Source organism: Herpailurus yagouaroundi, unplaced genomic scaffold, assembly GCF_014898765.1.
Source record: "Herpailurus yagouaroundi ecotype Mexico unplaced genomic scaffold, PumYag 160, whole genome shotgun sequence".
NCBI lineage: Eukaryota > Metazoa > Chordata > Mammalia > Carnivora > Felidae > Herpailurus > Herpailurus yagouaroundi.
In genome coordinates this window covers 46,200,724-46,222,855 of record NW_024412401.1, presented here as the reverse complement: position 1 = coordinate 46,222,855, position 22,132 = coordinate 46,200,724, and the positions used below count along the sequence as shown (strand labels likewise).

The window sequence follows — 22,132 nt, the reverse complement described above, 5'->3', positions numbered from 1 at the left end:
CTTTTTTTTTTTTTTTTTTTTTTTTTTTTTGCACTCTTTGGCTTTACCCAACCTTTGTGTCTGTCTTCTCAGTAACCCCACCTGGATCCAGAATGCCCCCTTTGCCCTTTGTTACTTTCTGGTGCAGATGGAGCCCCTCCCCCTCTTTGTTCCACTTGACCTGAGCACCTTAGGGCAGCCCCTTTCCAAAAGAGCCCTTTCTAATTGGCTGTCGGCAGCCTCTCATCACGCAGCCTCAGCCAAGCTAAGACTTGGGGGCCACTTAATGCAAGCCCTTCCTGTGAAACCAAGAGGCCATCACCTCCCTGTGTTGTCACCAGGCAGGACCAGAGTCTGCAGCTGAGTGTGTGGGGTTGAATATAGATAGATAGATCCCTGGAGTTTATTATAATAAAGTCTATACCTTATTATTAGTAAGTACCCCATTATTATTAAGTGCTGTACATAGGACATTATTGAGTAATAATGTTCTAGACGCACTTATGTTGCTTTATCTCCTTTACTCCTCCTACCTACCATATCCCCATTTTACAGATGAGGAGATTGAGGCTCACAAATGTTATGTGTGTTTCTTCCTTAACGCATTATTATCCGAGAGAGGACCACTTTGTTCCATTGGCCACCATTCTCTTTATTTGGCTAGGTTAAAAGCAACCAGTTGTCAAGTCTTTTGTGTGCAGAATTTAATGAGTACTAAAGGCGTGTGTCTTGACCGAAATATGTCTTTGTTTTAGCAATGAAAAGAATTGGAAATTTCCTTTATTATTTCATTCTTTAAAAAAAATTTTTTTTTAATGTTTATTTATTTTTGAGAGAGCGAGAGACAGAGTATGAGCGGGTGAGGGGCAGAGAGAGAGGGAGAGACGGAATCCGAAGCAGGATCCAGGCTCCAAGCTGTCAGCACAGAGCCTGATGCGGGGCTCGAACTCACAAGCTGTGAGATCATGACCTGAGCGAAGTTGGATACCCAACCAACTGAACCACCCAGGCGCCCTTCCTTTATTATTTCATTCTGACTGGGAGTTGTTTTTACTTGGTAAAAAAAAAATTATTATCATTTAAATGGGGTTTTTAAAATTTTTTTATTTGTACATTTATTCTCTGCCTTGTTCCAATGAGAATCTAAGCAACGTTCATGACTTGAGTAAAACACGTGGTCCATAGAGCACAAGTGGGCACCATCATCCTCCCAAAGAACCAAAGGAACCATTCCCTGCCTTTTGCACAGTGGGTTTTTCTTTTCTTTATACTTTGACTTCATTCACCAGAAGTCCAAATTCAGTGTAAATTTCTGAATTTAAAAATATTACTTTTTGGTTCCTTAAGTGTTCTCCAAGTCATAAAATCCTAACTCAGACCCGGGTCTCGTCATTCTTTGCCAGAAAGATAAAGGCTAAGAAAGATAGAGCATAAACACCTCATTCTCACAGACAGTAACATCATCAGGAAGCAAGTGTGGAGAAAGCGTCCACACTCACAAATAACAAAGTATGCAAATTAAAACAACAATGAGGTCTAATTTTGCACCTCTTAAATTAGCAATACATTTCTTTAAATGATAAGGCTAACAAGTACCATGAAGCTGATAACTCATCCATTGTCAGTAGTTGGTGTAAATTGCAAGGCAATTTGGTAGAATGAATAAAAAGGCTTAGAATGTTTATATCTTTTGACTTAGTAATTTTATTCCTAGGGATTTCTATAAAAGAAGTAATCCAAAAGAAAGAAAAACTGCAATGTTTATCACTACGGTGTTTAGAAAGACACACACACACACACACACACACACGGAATAGCCTAAATGCCCAATAACAGTAGAGTGGGTTATTAAGTTATTATATAGCCACTCAATGAAATATTATGCATCTATTAAAATTATCATTAAAATGACTAGTACTGTGGAAATGCTTATAATATAGTAGGAGAAAATAGAATGTAAAATTATGCATGAGCTGTGATTGCAAGTAATTTTTAAATGTCTGCATGTGGACAAAGTGAATATGTAAAAATGGAAATAGCTGTGCAAGGTAATAGAACAAAAAGACTTTCCCCCCACTGTTACGAATTGTTACCTGGTTTTTGTAATTTAACGTGTATGATTTGGGTTTCTCTAATCCTTAAAAGTCAAAGAGCCAAGTTAGCCTTCTGCTTCCTCCATCGCCCGGAGGAAAACGGGCTCTGAACATCCCAGAGGGTGTGTTCCGGGGCAGGCCCCTTGGCCATGGGCCTGGAGGGAGCATCTGCACACAGCAGGTGCCGCGACCCCAACACCAACCTCCACTGGCTTCTCTCTGCAGGACATCACCGAGAATGGCTGTGCCCCCACCATGGAAGAGCAGCCGCCAAAGACTGTGCCGTCCCCACTGGTGGAGGCCAAGGACCCTAAGCTCCGAGAAGACCGGAGGCCAATCACTGTCCACTTCGGACAGGTACGTACCCTGCCCTTTGGTTTTTTAGCAGAAGCTATACATAGCACCTGCAGCAGACAGGCTTTCCACTGCCGCTCTCGTTGGCAAAACAACTCCGTGGAGTTTTGCACACCTTTGAACGTTTATTTGGTTACAAGCGTGTTTTGAAGGTCAACTCTCAAAAATTTTGAGACAGCGTGGCTCTGCTCGTAAACTAGCTCAACTCTTGAATGAAGTCATTAAATGCAGCTACCGCCTCCCCCACTCCAAGGCACTCCGTTTAAGGTGCCTCCGTTAGCTAAGCATCTCATTAGAACACTTTAGCATCCCAGGCCCTTCTTTGCACCTTCAAATAAAAGGCAACAAGCGAAGTCTTAAAAAAAAAATCAATTAGGAGTTCTTTATTAATGTACTTCCTGAAAATCAATATCGGGAGTGGTGCTTCTCAGAGTAAACACCCACGCTACTATTCTAGAGATGCGATTCTTTCTCCAACTATTTTGATGACCTGAGCATTTGAAAAATTGTCTTATTTGTTTGATTTTTTCCCCCTTAAGTAAAACATTGTATTCTGTAGAAAAACGGAATTTTTAAATCTATTTCCAAGCGGTGGCTGTATTTTAGTTGAAATAGATTGGGCACTCTCCCTTATTTCTCTTCAATTGACTCTCCTGATGAGCAAAAGTCATAATTATTTGGTTTGTGAAAAATGGCTGTCAGCAAGATGTGACTGTAACAAGAATTCGCAAGGTTATGTATTTTTAAATCGCTTGACTCTTTAGCCATTTATCAGATGGAGCATAATTAAAATAGCCTCCTTTATTTTATCTTAAATATGATTGCTTTTCCGTCACATAAAGGATCTAGATACATTTTTAAATGCCCTGTTTTTAACAGACATTTATTTATCAAGTGCCTACTGTGTACCAGCATTGAGCTATTTAGGAATGAAGAGAATTAATGAAATGGTTGCTTTGGGTTATTATTGTAAGGGGTGAGTTTGTTGACACATAAGAATCTTCCTGTGTAATCAGTATTTTCAGATAATACGTTCATATGTCGTAAAGTTGTGGAGGGTCACCCCTTTTCCTGATTTTACACTTAAAAGGGACGTGATCAAAATGGAAATGTAGTACAAGAAAGAGGCATTCTTGGGGGCAGTGCTCCCTTGGTTGAATGCTTATCTTCAGATTGTGTTTGTTGCTTTTGCACCCTCAAGAGCGGCCTCCTCCGGGGCTCAGGCCCTGCTGGAGACATCTGCACCCCATTTCCCTGGCGGTGTTTGCTGAAAGCACAGCCCCCATTGTAGCCAGCGTGGCATTCTAGAGCCAGCTTCCTGCTTTCCTTTGTCCTCATTCCTGCACACACTAACCTTCCCATGAAAAGAGCCCCTCGCTGGAGTTTGAAGCCCATTACAGAGAAAGAGGGGGCGGGGGAGAGGGATTTCATGGTGTTAAACATTCCATTTTCGAAACACAAAAAAGGAGGCCCTATTTGAAATGGAGAAAAACCTTCTTTCCATTTCAGCAAGAAGTGGAGACGCTTTAATGTCATTCCCAGCTAAATGCAGAATAAGAGTGTATGTGTGCGGGTGGGGGATAAACAATTAAAAAAGCCACCCCAAACTCTGTTGAAATAAGAACTGTCTGTGCCTTCACAGGTCTGTAAACTGGAGAGGATGAAAGTGGCTTTTTCTCCCCGTTTGTCACTTCCCTCACGTGGCTGCCAGCATTATGCAAGTGTACAGGAAGGCAGGATTTTTTTTTTCTTAATGCATGCATGCGGATTAAGGTCAAGCCCCAAGTATCAGCCATGCAGCGGGCTCTCCCTTACAGCTGCAGCCACAGAGCCTACCCGCAGCCGCGAGATGCCTTAATTGAGACGTGCTGTCAAAGTGACAAACACATTTGCATACAGTCTACACTCTATTTATTTTCTCTGGAAAGGTCTACAGTCTGCTGTTGGTTGAACATTCTTAATCAGTTTGCCGTAAGTGAACTGCCAGCCAGCTCACTGCTGCCGGCCGCTTCTTCATTAGGTGACAGATTAGCTGCGGGGGGGATGGGCCGGGGAAACCGCAGACCCCTTTCTTTTAACTCTTTCCGGCTTTGCCCCTCACCCCCCCCCCCCAGGGCTGGGGTGTCCTTCGGTGCTTTTCCAGGCACCCCGGTTTGGTGGGCCGCTGACCGGAACCCGCGGTGTTTCTAGAGCGCCTACTACTGGCAAGCAGGAATTTTAGGGACTTTCTATTCTCAAAGAACAGGCTTTCGAGTTCCACTTCAAAAATTTTGGCCACACCCTCCTACCATCTGTGCTATTCTTGTACTTGCTGTGTTTCTTTAAATAGGCTCAGACCTGACGTCGGTACCAGCTTTAGCCTCGTCCTAAGTAATGACGTTGACAGAATCACAGGTCTGACGTCTCAGTCCAGTTTTTTTCTCTAAGGCATATCAAAAAAATCTTGTTAAGTGTCCGTCCATACGTCACCTGAAATACTCCTGTGACCCCGACAGTACACATTCTGTTTTTGGAAAATGTGTCATCTGTGCCCTCGCCCTTTGAGGAAGGGATCGCTAGGCACATTTTAAGGATCCGGCACTAAAGCCCGGGGACCCAGGGGGACCTGGCCGGGGCCACAGTGCCAGCACCTAGGACAGTCCACCTGCGAAGCCCACTCTGGCTCCCTCACCAGGCAGGGATTTCAGCTGTTTGATGTGTCTGTTAAGGCGAATGTGTCCCAGCGAAAGAATTTGAACTAGCCAGACAGTACAGGCAAACCTCAGAAAGAGTTGGCCTTGGCTGTGCGTTTCTGTGGATCTCATTCTTTAAGGACGCTTAGCTTTCCATCTGGGCCAGAGACTGTAGAGACGGTTATCACATTCGAGGAGTACGTGTGGCCAGCCAGGGGAGGTTGGTGGGGACACTGCGGGGGGACCCGGGTGGTTGTGCCTGGGAGCTGGCAGAGGGAGGCCTTCGAGGAGGAGGAGGCGCCGGCCGGGCCCAGCGCCGCCTCCGCGCCGCCGCGCGGGGTGCTCTCTGCCTCTGTGCCTCCCTGCAGCTTCCTCCTCTGAGGCTCTGACCATCCCTCCATTTATTTATGCATCTATCTGTTCATCCGTGTCTTGAGACCTACCATGTACAAAAAACAATAATAAGTCCTTGTGGGGCATAATGAGGGAGACAGACTAGCAAATGGACAGTCCAGCCCTGAGTGATGAGCACCGAAGTGGGGTGAGCTTCGGGCACTCTCAGGGCCCCCAGAGGCAACCCCTTCCCCCCAAGGACCGAGGACCGCTCCCCACAGTCCCAAGTTGGGCCCTATAATTAAAAAATGTTTTGTCAACAAACAGACCTCACAAAGGATTCGATTGTTTCCTAATATTGTTTCCTAAAGCAGACGCACGTATGGCCGCTCCTGAGGAGCCATGTCGATGGTTCCAGACAAGAGCGAAGCAAATGGATCCTCAGTTAGCCCCTGCATCCTGATCATGCGTGCTTTCTCTTAAAGAGTTCAAAAACCTCAAAGAACTTGACAATGCCCGTTCCTACCTTGGAAAGTATTTAGGTTTAGAGAGGCTTTAAATACCTCTTTCTTCCCCTCCCAAGTTCGGAATAGTTGAGAAATAAGGCCCAGGAGATAGTCAAATGAGATAAGCATGCCAGCTTTTTACTGATAAGGCTGAAAGGAGAATACTGTTTTAGACCTGAGGCCAGATGGGCTTGCTAAAACTTCACTTCAGAATTAAAAAGACCGAGCTACCCCGCACAGGAGAAGGGGGACAGTTGCGGGCAGCGCCTGCGACTGGCTGCTCCGCAAGAGGGAGGCGCCAGGGTGCAGGGAGCGAAGCGCATGGGCAGTTCTCCCACACCCCCGCCCCCGGGAAAGCACTCCTCCCCCCTGGCAGGGGTGCAGAGAGAAGCTAAGGGGTCCCTCCCCCCCCCCACTTTTCTTTCCTGGGAGGGGGAATGGACATTCCCTCCTCTCCGTGGCGGTGGAGGGGTGAAGAAGCCACGTCCTCCGCTCACCCTTCAGCCAGAACACCTTGCCTTGACCCCTTCTTTGGAGAGGTCCTCAAAGGTAGCACCACCCTGGAAACCGCTTTGCTCCCTGTGTCTAATAAGGTGGACAGGCCACTAGGTGCTCTCACCTCTGTGCTGGTAAGGAAGAAAAGCACAACACCCGTTGTACAAATGAGGAAAGAGGCTCGGGAGACGCGTGCTTGAGCTAGTAGCTGATTCACACCGTGCAGCCAACGGCACCTCTGTTTCTCAGCCCCCACCCTGGCTGGCGGGACCCGACTGGCCGCACGAGCCTAGTGACTGGGTTCTAGTCCTGCTTACGTGCTGGCCACGCTATGCGTCTCAGAAGTAGGGCAGCACCTCCCGCCCCACCAGCAAAAACATCATGGTAAACCCCCTCCAGGGCCCCATTCGTGTGTTTCCTCCAGATGATTGGTCCTGCAAACTACACGATCGCCTGCCTTCCAACCTGGAGATCCCCAAAAGCGCATCGAAAGGTGCTCTGCTCTCCCACTTGAGCAGAGGCTTCTAAATCTCTTTAACATAAAGTTTGAAAAGCTGGCTAAACCGAAGCCCAAACTAGGCACTAGCGTGTCTTCCAGAGATCTGGGACAGAGTGGTTTGGATACACCCCCGGGAGCAAATCTTGGAATATGGTTGCCTGCTCGTCTGTGCATATGGAGAGCTCTTGCTTGACAAGCATGAGCTGGGCCATTTAGTGCCAGTCTCGCACTAGGCTGGAAAAGCTGCCCAGCCCGTGACTGCCTTCTCAGCACCGTTGGCTCTGAGTGCCCTGAGAAACCCCTTTTGCCCCATTGAGCTTGGAAGTCACCCGCGATTCCTTTCAAGTTAGCCATTGCCTCCCAACCACCTCCCACAGACGTTCCCGTAATCCCCGGGCACCTCAAACCACAAGCCTGCAGTCTGAACACACACATTCCCTGCCAAACTCACTCCTCGACCTCCGTCTCCACCTCAGTGAATGGCCGCTCTCTCTCCAGAAGCCTGGGTCCACTCACCCCCTCCTCAGAGCCTCTCCCTTCTGCCTCCCGGGCACTGCTCAGTCCCTCTCCTCTCCATGGCCTCCATCACAGCTTTGGTTCGAGCTGTGTCATCACTCAGATGGACTGGCCCACCGTCTCCTGACTGGCGTCTGGCCTGCAGACTTACCCCCGACTACATACCCCACATGGCCTCTCAGGGTCCACTTGAAGCGTGTACAAGTGGCCTTGTGACCTCCCTGCTCCTCCCCACCCCCAAACATTCCCCCTTCTTCCTTGGCTTAGCACACAAGGCCCCTCATGGTCTACCTGTCTGCCCTCACAGCAGGACCCTTTTGTAAATCCGCTCCTGGGAAGAGTTAGCCGCTCCTGTCTCTGTGCTACCCTAGAACTTGGCACACGCCGTGCGTCTCGCACAGCCTTGTAATTATTTCTTTGATGCGCGTCCTCCCCTGTGAGAATGTGAGCCTCTGGAAAGTCTGCCACAAGACCTGGCGCTGAACTGGCGTGCCGTAAACATCTTAAGGTTTTATTATTGATGTGGATTTTTAAATTGATTAATAATTGATTGATTATTGTTTAAGTACTTGCGGTGTGTCCAGCCAGTCATTTGGTTTTATTGCAGTTGCTCTGCTTATAATTCTGTTCACGTGAAGAAGAAAAATGAATATTCCATTAGTGGCCAAAAACTACTTCCAAATCACTTTCCATAAATAAGGGGTTTATTTCCAAGTGGAAACAGCTTTGTATTATAGGAATTTAGATCCTCTTATTTTGTGTTTTTATGAGCTCCCAAATCTAGTCCCGTGTGTCTGGGGAAAGGAAGGGAGGGGAAAGAGGCAGAGGAATGGGGGTACCCCCTGTTCCCAGGGTGGGTTGAGCCAGGGAGGAGGGGAGCCAGGGAGAGCAGTCAAGGGAAGGAAAAGTCTGGCATCCCTTGAATTACATAAAGCAAAGATTTTGTCTATAAAAGAGACTAAACTGCATGACCAAATGCAAAGGAAGAGCTTAACTTGGATTATGGTGGGGTTTGTTTTTTTTTTTAAGCTTTAAAGACATTCTTGGGGAAGTTGGCAGATTTGAAGATGGACTAGGATGTTAGTTGATATGATGGAATTATTGTTAATATCATGGTTGGTGGGGGGCTATCTTTATTCCTAGGAGATGCATACTGAAACATTTAGGGGCAAAGAACCATGATGTCTAAAACTTGCTTTCAAGTCGCGTGGTCAAAATATTATGCGTGCACACACACGCGTATATACCATCCATTCACAGAGACAGAAAAAGCAAACACAGCCCGCGTCCCCCCCCCCCCCTCAAAATGTAACTACTGAAAAGGCAGATGCTGATCGGTCGCTGAGGGACAGGGTAGTAGAGAGAACAAAGCACAGGTTTTAGCATCAGGCGGCTCTGGAATTAAATTTCAGCTCTGTTACTAACTAGCTGTTCCTAACTAACCTCAGTGAAATGAGTTTCCCCATCTTGGGCGTGGGGATGGTAGTACCCATGTCCCAGGTTGTTGTAAGGATTTAGTGCGATCTTATCTGTCCAGCTAAGTGCTGCACATAGGCCCTCGGTAAATACGTGTATTTCTCCAGTGGGGAAGCAAGAGCCAGCTGGTGGTCACCCACTGACACGGCCCCCCAGCCAGCCCGGCTGCCCAGGCCCTGACCATCATCGTGGCTCTCAGAACCCATACCCCTCCATGGCAGCCTTCCTGCCTGTGTGCGCTGGTGACTGACCTGTGTCCCCACAGCTCTCGGTGGGAAAGCCAACACCTCGACTGAGCAGGGGTTGCCTCATGGAAGAGAGGGCGAGGGGCTGGCGGCATGGCCAGGAGATGGCGCCGGAAGGAGCAGATGTGACTAGGACAGCAAGCACAAGAGGCCGTGGGGCAGGTTGGGGCACCAGACGGGAGGGAGCCGATGAGCATCGTGGTCTGTAGTCCAAAGTCATTTTCGTGCTCTGATTCGTCAGCCGTGTTTTCACAGTCCACAGAGTCCCCGTTGTTTCCAAATCCTGGTTCCCCTTTTTCCATCGCCCCTCTTCCTGCTCTCTCAGCCATGTCTGTGCGTGAGAAGGCCGATGCTGCTGTGGTGGTCCCCCACCCCAGCCCCTCTGGCTCCACTCCAGCTTTTGTGCCAGCTGCAGCCTGACCACAGCCTGCTCTGCCTTCCGTCCTGGTGGGGTGGCTGTCCAGAGTTGCTGGGACTCATTCACTGCCATTCCAAAAGCAGCGAGGCCCCTAATTGCTGGTGGGTCTGTCAGGTCTGCCCGGAGAGGGTGGCTGGCAGGCCTGTCTTTCCACGCAGACTCACTTTTTCAGGAGCCCAGGCTAGCCCAGAGACAGCTTTCCAATGGAAGGTTAACAAGGCCAGGGTTTGCTCCTCTGGGCACACATGTTCGATTTGGGAGGGGAACCTTGCCAATCAAAGAGAGAACTCAGATTCTGGAAACTCATAACAAGTGGAAAACTCAGGAGAATTCTGATTAAGCCTTCTCAGATGCTATTCGTCTCGTCACCGGGAGCTTGAGAAGGCCAGAGAGTTCAGCACTGCGGGGTGAATTTCCTGATGCGCCCTGGAAGGGCCGGGAAGTGTCAGCAGCCAGGAGAAAATCCGGGTTCGGACAGCAATGTAGCTGGCTAAGCTACAGCACCCGGTCTCCACTCAGCACACGTGAGGATGGTCAGCTCCCTCCCTGACCACCCACCTTCCAGAACTTTTGAGCAGTTTACCAACAGTTTGAGCACCTCTTGTATGCGAGGCATTGGATGGTCTCAGGGCAGTTGTGGGAGGGGCGTGAGGACGAATTGCTCATGTCGCGCCGGGCACTGAGCGGAGACCCGGAGAACTGTGTTCCAACCCCAGGTACGGTGCTCGGCAGTACCCACAGGTTAGCCCACAATCCTTTCAGCCACCTGGGGGAGTTTCAGGTATTCTCTCCCCTTGCCAGACAGAGCGAGGATGGAGACTTAGCCAGGGTGCACAGCTTAGAAGCAACAGTCAGGATTCCAAGCCATGTCGTTTGTGACTAGAGCTTGGGTTTGTACCCCAGCTCTGTGCTGAGAGAACACGGCATCTTTGTTCTGGTCGCCCCGGTATCTGCTTTTACCTCATCCCTGTTTCGTGAGCTTCTCTCACTGCCCTTGGCCTCCCCCAAACCTGCCCCACCCCAGTTCTACCAGGACGCCAGCCCACTGTACCCATACATCCCTCTATTTCTGGGGTCACATGTTGCTCTCCTCAACTGGTCTGTGAGGCATAGGGACATCAGAAAACATCAGCAAGCAATGAGATAGGCAGCCCCTTTGGCCCTCCAGAATATGGGACCCTCCCCAGGATTTCCCTCCCCGATCACAGACTCACCTGGTGGTCGGAGAACTTACCCAGTCTTCAGGGCTCTGCCGGAATGACCCCCCTCTCAAGCTCCCCTGCCCACCGCTGAGCCTTTTGGGCTGGAAGCACCTGCCATCCTCCACGTCAGGCCAGTGCTTCTCCCCCTGTGAGGCTCTGCTAAGTGCCCTCCAACCTGGACAGGGTCCCATCCTTTCCTCTTGTCCCCAGCACACAATTTGTACTCGTTCATTCCACTGCTCTTCCTGGGTATCTGCTCCGGGCCAGATCCCATGCTGGGTGCCGGGGGGAGCCCCTCGGTGAACCAGCTCCTACTTTGTCCACTGCCAGGAAGGAATGTCCTTCCTCCTCTGTTCCTCCTGACAAAAGCCCGTCAATGTTTCAGGGCTCCCCTCAAGCCCCTCTTTCCCGAGGAGCCCTCCCTGACTCCTCCAAGCAGAGCTCTCCCCTCCCTGCTCTGGATCGGCCCCATCCCCATGCCTGACACACTGTCCCGAGACGGGGACGGTATCAGCTTCAGCTCTGTGACCTTGGCAGCCTCACGGGGCCCGGCACAGAGGACTTGTCCAGGCAGAGTTTGGGGAATGACCGAGTGCTGAGTGAGTACGTGAAAGGTGGAGAATTGCAGGAAAAGGTGGGAGTAGCTCCGTGCATGCCTCGAGCAGCCGCTCAGTTCGGCAGAGCAGGAGAAACTGAAAACAGGGGTGGCTGGTATTCTGAAGGGCCTGTGGTCCCTTTGAAACCCCCGTGCGCGGTGCCGTGCGTGAGCGACAGGCCTCCTGCGTCCCCCGAGTCTGTGCACGCTCCGCAGCGTGACAGCAGGGCCTCTTTGCCAGAGGACTGACCAGAGCCTAAAAACAGCATTTCTTTTAAGGTTTGTGCTGGAGCAGCTCCGAATCCAGCTCCCTGCCAGCGAGATATTGAGCCCAGCAGGACAAGAGCAGGAAATTTGATTCAGCGAGACCAGAGGAGGCATTTTCTCAGATTAGAATTCTCTGTGCCAAAGGTGGGGAGTTTATCACGGTAGGGAAGGGGAAATAAAACATAAAATATTGAAAATAAGTTATTTCCCACAAGCAAGATCCTCTGGGAGAATGGACTCGAATGGTGTCAGGGGCCATGCCGGGAGTCCCCACCCCATGGCTATAAGCGTGCTATGCCAGGAGGCGCCTGTCTTGTTGTCCCCCGTCCATCCCTAAGCACATCTGTGAACTAGGTAAATTATTAACCTGGCCATGCCGAGAAGGAAGGGATGACAGACTGAGCAGTGGCACCATAAGGACGGGTCAGGTGGACTGGGTTGGTTTTCATTATAACGTGGACCTACTCTGTGGGATTCGGGCCTCTCACCGGCAAATCACCTCACTTAATCTTCTCAACAACCGTGTAAGATTGATACAGTTATTATTATCTCCAGAAAGCCAGTCCCAGAGAGGTTAAGCGACTTGCCCAAGGTCACACAGTAAGTGGCAGAGCAAGAATTCCACACCAGGTCTGTCTGATGCCGGAGACCAGGCTCTCCCCTCGCCCTGAGCCTCTCGTCAAACTCTCGTCGTCATTTCTGCCTGGTTTCCTGAGGCGTCTGGTGGTAGCTGCCAGCGGCGTGGGGCCTGTTTAGACTCCAGCAGTGTGGACAGGATGGCCTTGGAGGTCAAGGGCACTTTGTTCTGCCTCTGCTCATGGCTGCTGCCTGAATCTGGGACCTGGCTTTCTCCCCAGAATAAACCTACAGAGTCCCGGATTCCTTACCACCATGGAGTGAGGAGTGTACAAGGAACAGTGATGTTGCCCTTCTGAATGCCTGGGTACTGGGTGCTTGCCTTTTCTCACATTATCGTACCCAGACTGATGCAGTGGGGTCTAGACCGCCCTCCTCTTCAGTAGGGTCAAGGGCCTCACCCTAATCCCCTGGCTGGTACCACGGATTCAGACTCAGAGCCCCAGCTGCTTTTCCCTTTACCTCCAGGCCCCCTGACCTTGGGGCACCTTGGCAGCAAAGGCTGCGTGCCAGCCTCCTGCACACTGGATCTGGGATCGCCCTGACCGTGTCCCTCATTTGAGCTATTGCTTTGCCACGTTGGTTTTATCGTCAGTCTGCTTGGTTCCGCGTCTTCTGCAGTGTTGCGGTGCGTTTGTTTGTTGATACTGCAGAGAATTTTAAAATGTAATCAAAGTACGAAAACAGAACGTATAAAAGGGACTGCTCCCAAGGGATCGTTGATTCTATCCCACTTGAAATGCAAAGTGTGGTAGGGGATTATCATTGCCTGGGAGCCGTTGAAACTGAGTTTCTGAGGTGTTGCTCCCCATCAGCCATCCGGTTCCATGGTTACGGGTACATCCCGGCCCTCCCTGGGATGCCCCGGTCCCAAACTCCTTCTAGGTGGATCCCTGTTTGCACTCTCTTTCCGGAGAAGAGACAGTAAAATCTTTGCAGAGGGCCAGTAGGTGGGGTCTTGGCAAGATGGTGCCTTGAGGCCGGCTGGAATAAAGCAGTCAGGAAGCCCAGGAGACTGTCACTTCCCAGGCCTGCTAACCAAGGGGTTGTTCTTTCTACAGATGGGGGAAGCAGGGTGGGAGGGAAGCTTCTGCCCCAGGGCTGTCTCCCAGACACCTTCAGTTGCCCAAGCCATGATGACCAGCTAAGAATTCTTCTTCCCCTGCCGCCCTTCTGTCTTTGGGGGTAAAAATCCTGAAGCCTTGGAGTTTTTTCTTGCCAGGCAGAACTCTGAGTTGTTCTTTTATGTCCTCATTAATGCCTTCCTTCACTTATCCAACATATAACGAGGCGTATCGGCTGCAAGCCCTGTCCAGGGCCCCAGGGTCACAGAGGAATAAGATATGGTCCTGCCTTCGTGGCATTCTTTCCAAACCATATGGAGAGAGAGATGCTATTGGACGTAGTGTACTGGCTGGAGAGGGGCCCTAAGATGTTTGGCCGAAGCAGGGCAGGCTTCTCAGAAGAGGTGACATGTCTGCTGCATCTTGAAAGATAAGTTGTATATTAGGTGGAGGCGGAGGAGGAGGGCATTCCAGGGAAGAAGAGTGACCTATGTAAGGATAGGAGAAGCTGACTCTTCAGAGAAGAGGGGGGCTAACACGGGGAAGCAAGAGGCCAGGAAGCAATTGGCAGGGCTGGGAGCCAAACCGTGGAGGTGGGCAGTGCCCAGGTCTCGGAGGAGCTTGAAATGCGTCTTGTGGGTGTCAGGGAGCCAGTGAAGATTGTATTTGAGGGAGTGGCATCCGGGAACTTTCTAGGCCACATGGGAAGGGGTGGGAGGTGGGTGAAGCAGGGAGGCTGCCGACGAGGCCGCTGACTCACAGTCAAGAGCTAGTGGGAGTCTGACCTAGGACCCCACTTATGGGGGTGAAGAGGAGGGAAAGGTTTGAGAGAGATCCGGGAGACACAACCTGGTGCTGGGCTGGCTGCCCTCCGCGGGAGCTATTGAGGTTCACCTTAGAATGACCCAAGGCTAGACACAGGCTGAGCTTCTCTTCCGCCCGCCAACGTGCTCTCATGAGATTTGAGGCACAGCCCATGAGAGCGGGAGTATCTGTCGGGGTGTGCAGACCCGGTGGACATCCCCCTCCGTAGCCCAGTGTGAAAGGTTCTGCCGAGGGACAGAACGGCCAGCTTGGGGGAAACAGGGTACAGTGACCTCCACCCTCTCTGTCCCGCTTTTGCCCCAAGGCTGCCTACCAGCCGCCTTTCTTTTTCCGCTCTCTCTGGGTCCTGTTACCCATACCTTATTCCACCCTCTCCCCCTTCCCGGGGTGTGGAGTGTTACGGCTCCTGCTCTCTGGGTTGCCAGCTTTCCGGTGTCCCAGGTCATCTCTGCCAAGGATGATGGACGGTATTATGCTAAACTTTACGGGCAGCCCCTTAAAATGCAAGCCTCTGCCCGTGATGGATGGAGAACATCCGGTTGTTTAGGCGACCACTTAAGGTTTGTTGCAAACCTGCAAGAACCACGCGCAGGCGTCTTGTTAGGCCCGTTGCGACAAGGACCCCATAAATAAATAGCAGAGCGTGCCTTGGTGCGTCAGGGCTGGAGTATGGAAATAGAGGCTCCGTATAAATAATACATATTTACAAAATAAATACATCAGTATGTTAGTATATGCAGCCATAACCAAATCACCCAGCGTAACAACCCGAAAAGCTCCGAGGGTCGGCCACGTGATTGACTTCCATCCATCAGTGTGTATCAGTGGAAGGGAGGGGGTCCTCCTGCCCGCTGACCTCGAGGCCTTTGTATTGAGGCAAGTGGTGAGGATGCAGGTGGGCATCCTGACACGCAGCTTTCCTGCCAGGGTTTGAAACCTGCCGCGGCCGTGTGTTCCTACAGATGTCTTAAGGTCTGCCACCAAACAGAAGGCTGATTAGCACCAAGTTGCAGGATGTAATGGGTTGTGCCTACAGGAAGATGGCTGGCTGGGGTGGGGGGGTGGGGGTGGAGAGGGGAGCGGATTTTCAAATCCTGCAGGTTCGCTTCAGCTTACGAAGAGAACCCGTGGGTCGACGTTCCGGGTGACGCGTAGCCGAGGCCTGTAACCTTCAGCCTTTCGCCCTGAAGGTAGGGCTGGGCTTTTCAGAAGGTCGGCTCCCCATCTCTGCTGCCCCCTTCCGAGCCGTGAACCCCACTGGGCATCTGGCTCCAGCATCTGGAGCTCCGAAGAAGCGGCTGACAGAATGGCCACTGGAGCGAGCGCCCCTCCCCTCGCTCGTAATGGCACAATGCTGGATTTCAGTATTTTAAATGAAAAGTATATGCAGTTAGCTGTGCGCTGACAATGTCCTTGAGGATTTGACAGTGAGATTTTCCAGTAGTTGGTCTTCGTTAGGATCCTGGCGGTGTTTAATAAGGCAGTCGAACTGCTGGCACCTTGGGTTCCTGTTTGTTCTCCGAGGGCTCTGGGGCTGCTGCGGTAAGCACATCGACCAGAGCTGATCATTACAAGGGCGTACGCCACCATGAATAAAAATGTCACACGTTTTCCCATCTCACAGCGGTACAAAATGTCAGTCCTGTCAAACACACATTGCAGGGAGCTGTGTGCAGTCCGTACAAATTGGAGAGCCGCATATTCCCCCGGCCTTCTGATATTCTCCATTTGAAGCTGAAGAAAAACAGTTGTTAACCTATTAGCTAGGATTTTAAACTCTGCTGAGGCGATGGAGGGGTAGACTTTGACACAGATAGAAATGTATTCCAGGGTCCAGGAATTTTAAAACCAGGTCCTCCATCCATTTGAACGGATGGAGGACAAAAAAAAAAAAAAAAAAAAAAAACCCTCTGTCTCCTGAACCTGTCTTTCTTTAACAGACACACTGGGGAAACTTGGGGATGTTTCACATCTGGGGATCGTATTGCTTCTCACTTTCGCATTCCTCTCAAAAAGTCTCCAGCTTTTCGGCATGGCCCTGGGGCTCAACCTGTTGGACCGGGATACCTCTCGGTTGGGAGTTTTTCCTGATCAAAAGCATGCCGGAGATGCCGCCGGCCTTCTGGGCATAGCGGCTGGGGTCCGGGGACAATGACTAGTTGGTCTGGGTGAGTCAAATGCTGGGCGATGGCCTCCCTGATCATTTGGTCCCGGTTCCACAGTCTTGGGCAAGCAAGTACTTTGCACTTAACCACGCGCCGGCCTTGTGCCCAGAGCCAGTGGTCCAGGTGTGAACAGGACGCGGTGCCACCTGTGAGGGGCCCAGTGTCATTAGCAGAGGGACAGAAGAAAGAAGCCCGGCCCCGTAGAGCCAGGAAGAGACAGGTGGCTTCCAGGGAAGGGGCAGGGGCCTGAGGGATGAGAAGGATCCATCGGGGAGGCAAGAGCAAGACGGGCACACAAGATGAGCATTTGACCGCGAACACGGGTGGCACAGGATGGACAGGGCGGGGTCTGTTTGGGGCTAGACAGAAGGGGCTGCTTGTTGTGGGGTGAGTCATGGGGCTGGTGGGGGCAGGGCTGGCCTCTGACAGCCTGCTAAGGACAGTCTTGGGGCTGGGCCCTGCTCCCCCAGGCGGCGAGCGGACCAGGGAGAGCAGTGGAGAGGCTTTCGTGACATCAGGCTCTCTATCCAGAGGATGCCATGCGGTTCTAGCTGTACAACTGCAAAATCAGGAGAAGATTTTTATTTTAATTTGCTAGTGGCGTACTGCTTGGGGTGGACATCATTCCGGAGATGATAAATTAGCCTCGGTTTTGCTGAGCTGGCCCTGGCCCTTAAATGCACTGAGCAAACCCTCACCGAGCCAGGACACAGGCCCGGTGAAATGCAGGTGGCTGCAGAGGTGAACGCTTCTGTGTGGTCAGAACAGACGTAGCAGGGCCAAAAGCTCAAAGGATAGTGTGGGAGATCTCCCCAGGGAGAGGAGAGCACCCTCGGCCTTGAGGGGATACGTTTCTGCATCTTCCTTCTGCTAGTTGGATATCGGGTCTGATGGAAGGAATGTGGGCTTCTTTGGAGTCAGACATACCTACCTGGGCTTGGATCCTGGCTCTGCCACCTGTTAGCTGTGAGGTCTGGCCTGGGCAAGTCACTGAGCCATGCGGCCTCAGTTTCTTCATCTACCAAATGGGGATTTTTCCCCATTTTTCCCTTCTCTGCAGGGTTGTTGATGTCATTAGAGGCCTTACGTGTAACGCTCCTAGCACAGGCCCCGGTATGTAGCAAGGGCCAAGAAAACAGTAGCCCGTGTTGATATCGCGGGACTTCTGTCTCCCGACATCTGGAAGCCCCTCCCCATGACCCCCCCACCTCCTGGGAATGTCACCCAGGCACCCTTCATGGCATCCCCGATGGCTACCCTGGTGTAGGTAGCAGCGAAGCACCCGCCTCCTGCTTCTGTCTGGGCAGAGAATGGTACACGTCAGCAAAGCTCCCTGCCCAGCCACCAGCCGCATCTGGTGCCCGACCTCCGGCCACCAATGGGATGCCACCTATTCAGACCGAGCAGCTGCACCTGACTAAAAACAAAAGGCACCCCTCCCCCACCCCACTGCCGGCCCTCCTCTCTACCCCCGCCTCTGTCCCCCAAGCGGCTGGGGTCACCCGGCCCCCTCGCAGCCTTCCTCACAGCTGCCTCGCCGCTTTTGTTCAGCATGTGAACTTCCCCATCAGCCAAGCTCCTTGCACGGGAGGTAATCAGGGATCTTGACAAGGCTTCAAACCACAAATGCCACTACAAATTAACCAGCACCACTACAAAATACTACTCCTGTCAACATCAGGGAGGAACGCACCGCTCTTCGGGACCGGGCTGAGATGTCTTTCAGCTCCACACTCACTGCGGAGAAAGTGCCCGGGACCAACCTGAGAGAATGGCCTCGCAAGGTGACCTGTTGAGGGGACGGTAACCTAAGCATCCCCTTTCCGGAGATGATGGCTTGCAGACCTAGTGGCAGGTGCCACGGCTTCTCTCAGAGGACCACCTTTGGTCCTGAGTGTCCCCTCACAGATGATGCCTCGGGACGGCAAGTCACGGCATGTCGAGACCCTCCTCTGCCCGACAGCCAGCCTGACTGACTTCCTAACTATGTTGTGTGAGTTTCAGCAAGAGGCTTCAGTTTCTACGTCTATAGAACAGGGATCATGATGGAGCCTCTGTCCAGAGTTTTAGGACTGACTGGGATATTTGGAGTAACACTGGCCCATCCAGGGTGCTCCAAGATAAGAGCCCCCCACCAGCCTCCCTTTCCCATGTACAAGCACCTCCTTGCCACCTGCTGTGGGCAGGTTGGAAACTTCATCCTTGGCCGTGATGTAGAAAGTCCGCCCTGTGCCGCATCTTGTAAGGAGCGTCCCTCCAAGATTACAGCCTGGAGCACGGAGGTAACTCTGCAGGTGCTCAGGCCTGGAAGGTTCCGGAATGCTGTCTAGGGGCCCAGGGCCCTGCCCAGCGCTGTCGGCACAGAGCGAGTACCCCGGGACACCAGCGCCCAGCCCCTCCAGCTGTCCTTGCTGAAACGCTGAAGCAGAGGCAGGCATTTGATCCTCCCACAGGCAGGACCAGCTCTCAAGGGTGGACGAGAGGACTGCAGGTAATGACAGGAGTTAGGAAACAGGTAGGAGCTGTGCCCAAAAGAGCTGGTTGGGCATTTCAAAGGCGACGCTCTCCGCAAAATATAGCCCCAGTACGGTCCTTTTTGGAGGCATATCAAAAGGAACCTTCTTTTATTTCCATATCTTGTATAATAGCAGCTTTCCAGTCCCGAGGAGTAGAGGAGGCCTACTCTCAGCCCAGAGGCCCTTTGTAAAGCCACAGAACGCTTTGCCTTCCTCTCCCAACCAGGGCTGTCTCACGCACAGGTCAGAGAATTGATGTGGCTACTAGCCAGGAAAATTAACCAGGTGAACTCCTTCCTCCTTAAACAGTGACAGAGTTTTATTGTGAATTTTCTCTTTCTCCCTCTCCTTCCTGGCAACATACCTGGTTGGGGCACATCCCTAGGATAGAGAAATCCCAGGCATCTATCCAGCCTCCCCTTTGGGGACGCTGGGGCAGCTTCCTTATGGGCTACACAGAGTCTGCCGGAGAAGAGGCAGCTCAGAGCACCATTCGGACATAGGACCCGAGACCTCCAGCTGCCATCAGGCACATCCACTATCTCCAGCCCTCAGAAGGGGGAAGTGCGAGGGCCCTGGCTGCCTCCACACCCCAAGCTTTGTATGCACAGCCTTCTGCTTTCAACAAAGCTCATCGATCGCGTGGGCCTCCGGCATCTCTGTTCTTATGCCTCCCTTGCCATGCCACCAGTCTCTGATTGGGGTCTGGCCTATCTCCCCACTGACTTTGACATTTCACCTTCTGTGTGGCCTTAGGTAGCACCTGTCCCTCCACTCCCTCCTGCCCCTACATTCCCAGCAGCCAAATAGCGATGCTGATTGTGACCTCGAAGCATGTTGAAGGGATAGTCCAAGATGTGTCCCGCTTGGGGACTGAGTAAATCCACGCTTTGCTTCCTAAACAGCCAGCCCCTCCCACTTAGACCACAGGACCCTGCCCCGACCCACAATTGACTTCAGATGAGCTCTTTGACCCTCTTCCGGAGGCCTGTCATCCACTGCCCTATGTGGCCCTGGGCAAGTCTTTGCTTCCCCTCATCTGTGAAATGGGGTAACGACCCTCGTTTCCATCCAGAGGATTCCCCCAGCAAGCAAGCAAGCAAGCTGGTTAGACGCCATACCACACAGGCAGGCCGTGCTCTGGCTGTGCCTACTGTGCAGGCTGCCCCCCCCCCACCCCGACCCCCACCAAGCACGCACTGCACCCTCTGCTCCAGGGCCGTGCCTCCAGTCAAGCATTTGCCACCCGGAGCCTTGTGCAGGGCACCCGCTCATCCATGCCGCCCAGGTAATTAAGTTGATATTCCAACACGGCTTCCCCTCCTGACCTTTTGGAAACAATGTGTTTTGCTGCATCAACAAATTAACTGCAAATCAGATGCTGTCCTCATAAATGTGGGCTTCATAGCCAATGAGCATACTCACCTGGCTCACACGGCTGACAGATACAAACGCCAAGGGCCGGGCAGAGGCCAAAGAGTTCCTCTCTTCTCTGGGACTTCCGTGTCAATCACACTTTCGGGCTTACTCTCTCACGTTTACATCGCGCAGTAGTCAGGTGGCCGGGAGCACTGAGTTCACAACATGGAGGCCTGGGCAGGGCCCTGTGGCTGGCGGTGGGCAGAGGGGGGGAATGCCTGTCCTTAGAAGCCCACCCATCCTCCTCCTCCCATCCAACTTCTACACCAAGGCTTTGATATGTCCCCCCAACCCCTTACCTAAATCCCTCCCGACTGCTCCCAAGAGAAAAGCCACACTCCTTAGCCTGATATTCAAGGACCTATATTATGTGACCCCACCGGCCCATCCAGGGTCCTGGCCTGACCTGTCCTCACATTTATCCTTGCTCTAGCCACGTTGGGCCACCATAGTTCCCCTGTACCATGCACTCGAACTCTCTACCACCCCTATCCAGTAGAGAAGCTCCCCCTGTGGACCTCCACAACCTCCACACCCCTCTATCCCCCCTGCATCATTACCCATTCTATCAGAGTGGGAGGCCTTGGAGGACAGGACTGTGTCGTCTTCACTGATGTGCACTGTTTGTTAAATGAATGAACAAATGAATTTCATACCTCCTTTGGAAGGCACTGGAAAGACATGCTCAAGGAAGGAAGGGGAAGATGTGAGTCACTCTCATGCACGTTTTCTCCTAGGCACAGATCTCTAACAACAGATTCTGTCTGCAGACGGATTAGAAAAACCACATCAGGGGCGCCTGGGTGGCGCAGTTGGTTAAGCGTCCGACTTCAGCCAGGTCACGATCTCGCGGTCCGTGAGTTCGAGCCCTGCGTCAGGCTCTGGGCTGATGGCTCAGAGCCTGGAGCCTGTTTCCGATTCTGTGTGTCCCTCTCTCTCTGCCCCTCCCCCGTTCATGCTCTGTCTCTCTCTGTTCCAAAAATAAATAAACGTTGAAAAAAAAATTAAATAAAAAAAAAAGAAAAACCACATCAGAAGGGATTCCAGAGGACTTTGGAAATTTGGGTTGACAAGGGTAGTGCAATGCACTAAGAATACCTGCTTGTTTAGTTCCTGCTACTAGCTGTGTGACCTCATACTAGTCCCTTAACCTCTCTGGGCCTCCTGTTTCCTGCCACTATAGCAGAGAAATGATCCTCCTTTAACTTGCCTCACTGAGGGATATGAGTCTCAGAGGAAAGAGGAGAAGCAGAAATGCTTTGAAAGGAAAACACATCGTATAAATAAGAGAGATTATTATTAAAATCCAGTCACTTTCAACAGTGCCTTGCTGACAATACACTCCCTTGGAAAACCAAGGTCTTCACATCCACGGGACCTTTCTAGGAAGACTTGTCAGTCCAACAGGGGTAGAGGGGATTGGCTGGTCCTGTTCATCATCAGGCGCTGGGCCAAAGCCCCCAAGGCCACAACTGCACTCCTGTTGTAGCATCCTTACACCAGTGCATGTGACTCAAGAGTTATTTCCATTTTGCGGAAGAGTGAACTGGGACTTGGGTTAAATAACTCACCCAAGTGGCAGAACCAGTATTGAACTCAACTGGAAAACGGCAGAGCTGACACACGAACCCACGTCTTTCTCACTCGAAGTATATCTCTTGGTTTTAGCCCAAATACTCTTTATAAACTAAGAAAGGTGTTTTTCTACGATAGGTCAAATGCCACCAGACCATACATTTCTTAAGGACAGGAACTGTGTCTTACTCTCCTGAGTCTCTGGGCCCTGGCCCCAAGCAGTTGTTCTGCAAACATACGTAGGAGGAATCCTTCCGCTCTGTGAGCATGAATCTGCTTCCC

At 51.6% G+C, this 22,132-nt stretch overlaps 1 protein-coding gene across 15 annotated transcripts in view; it reads left to right on the top strand.

Moving 5' to 3' along the window:
* DENND1A (DENN domain containing 1A) overlaps nt 1-22,132 on the top strand; it is a 511,997-nt gene that overhangs the window by 457,330 nt on the left and 32,535 nt on the right. For all 15 annotated transcript variants that reach the window (XM_040482265.1, XM_040482264.1, XM_040482268.1 and 12 more), the window contains one exon: nt 2,298-2,429. In XM_040482265.1, coding sequence (XP_040338199.1) covers nt 2,298-2,429 — 132 coding nt within the window. The remainder of the gene's footprint in view (nt 1-2,297; nt 2,430-22,132) is intronic.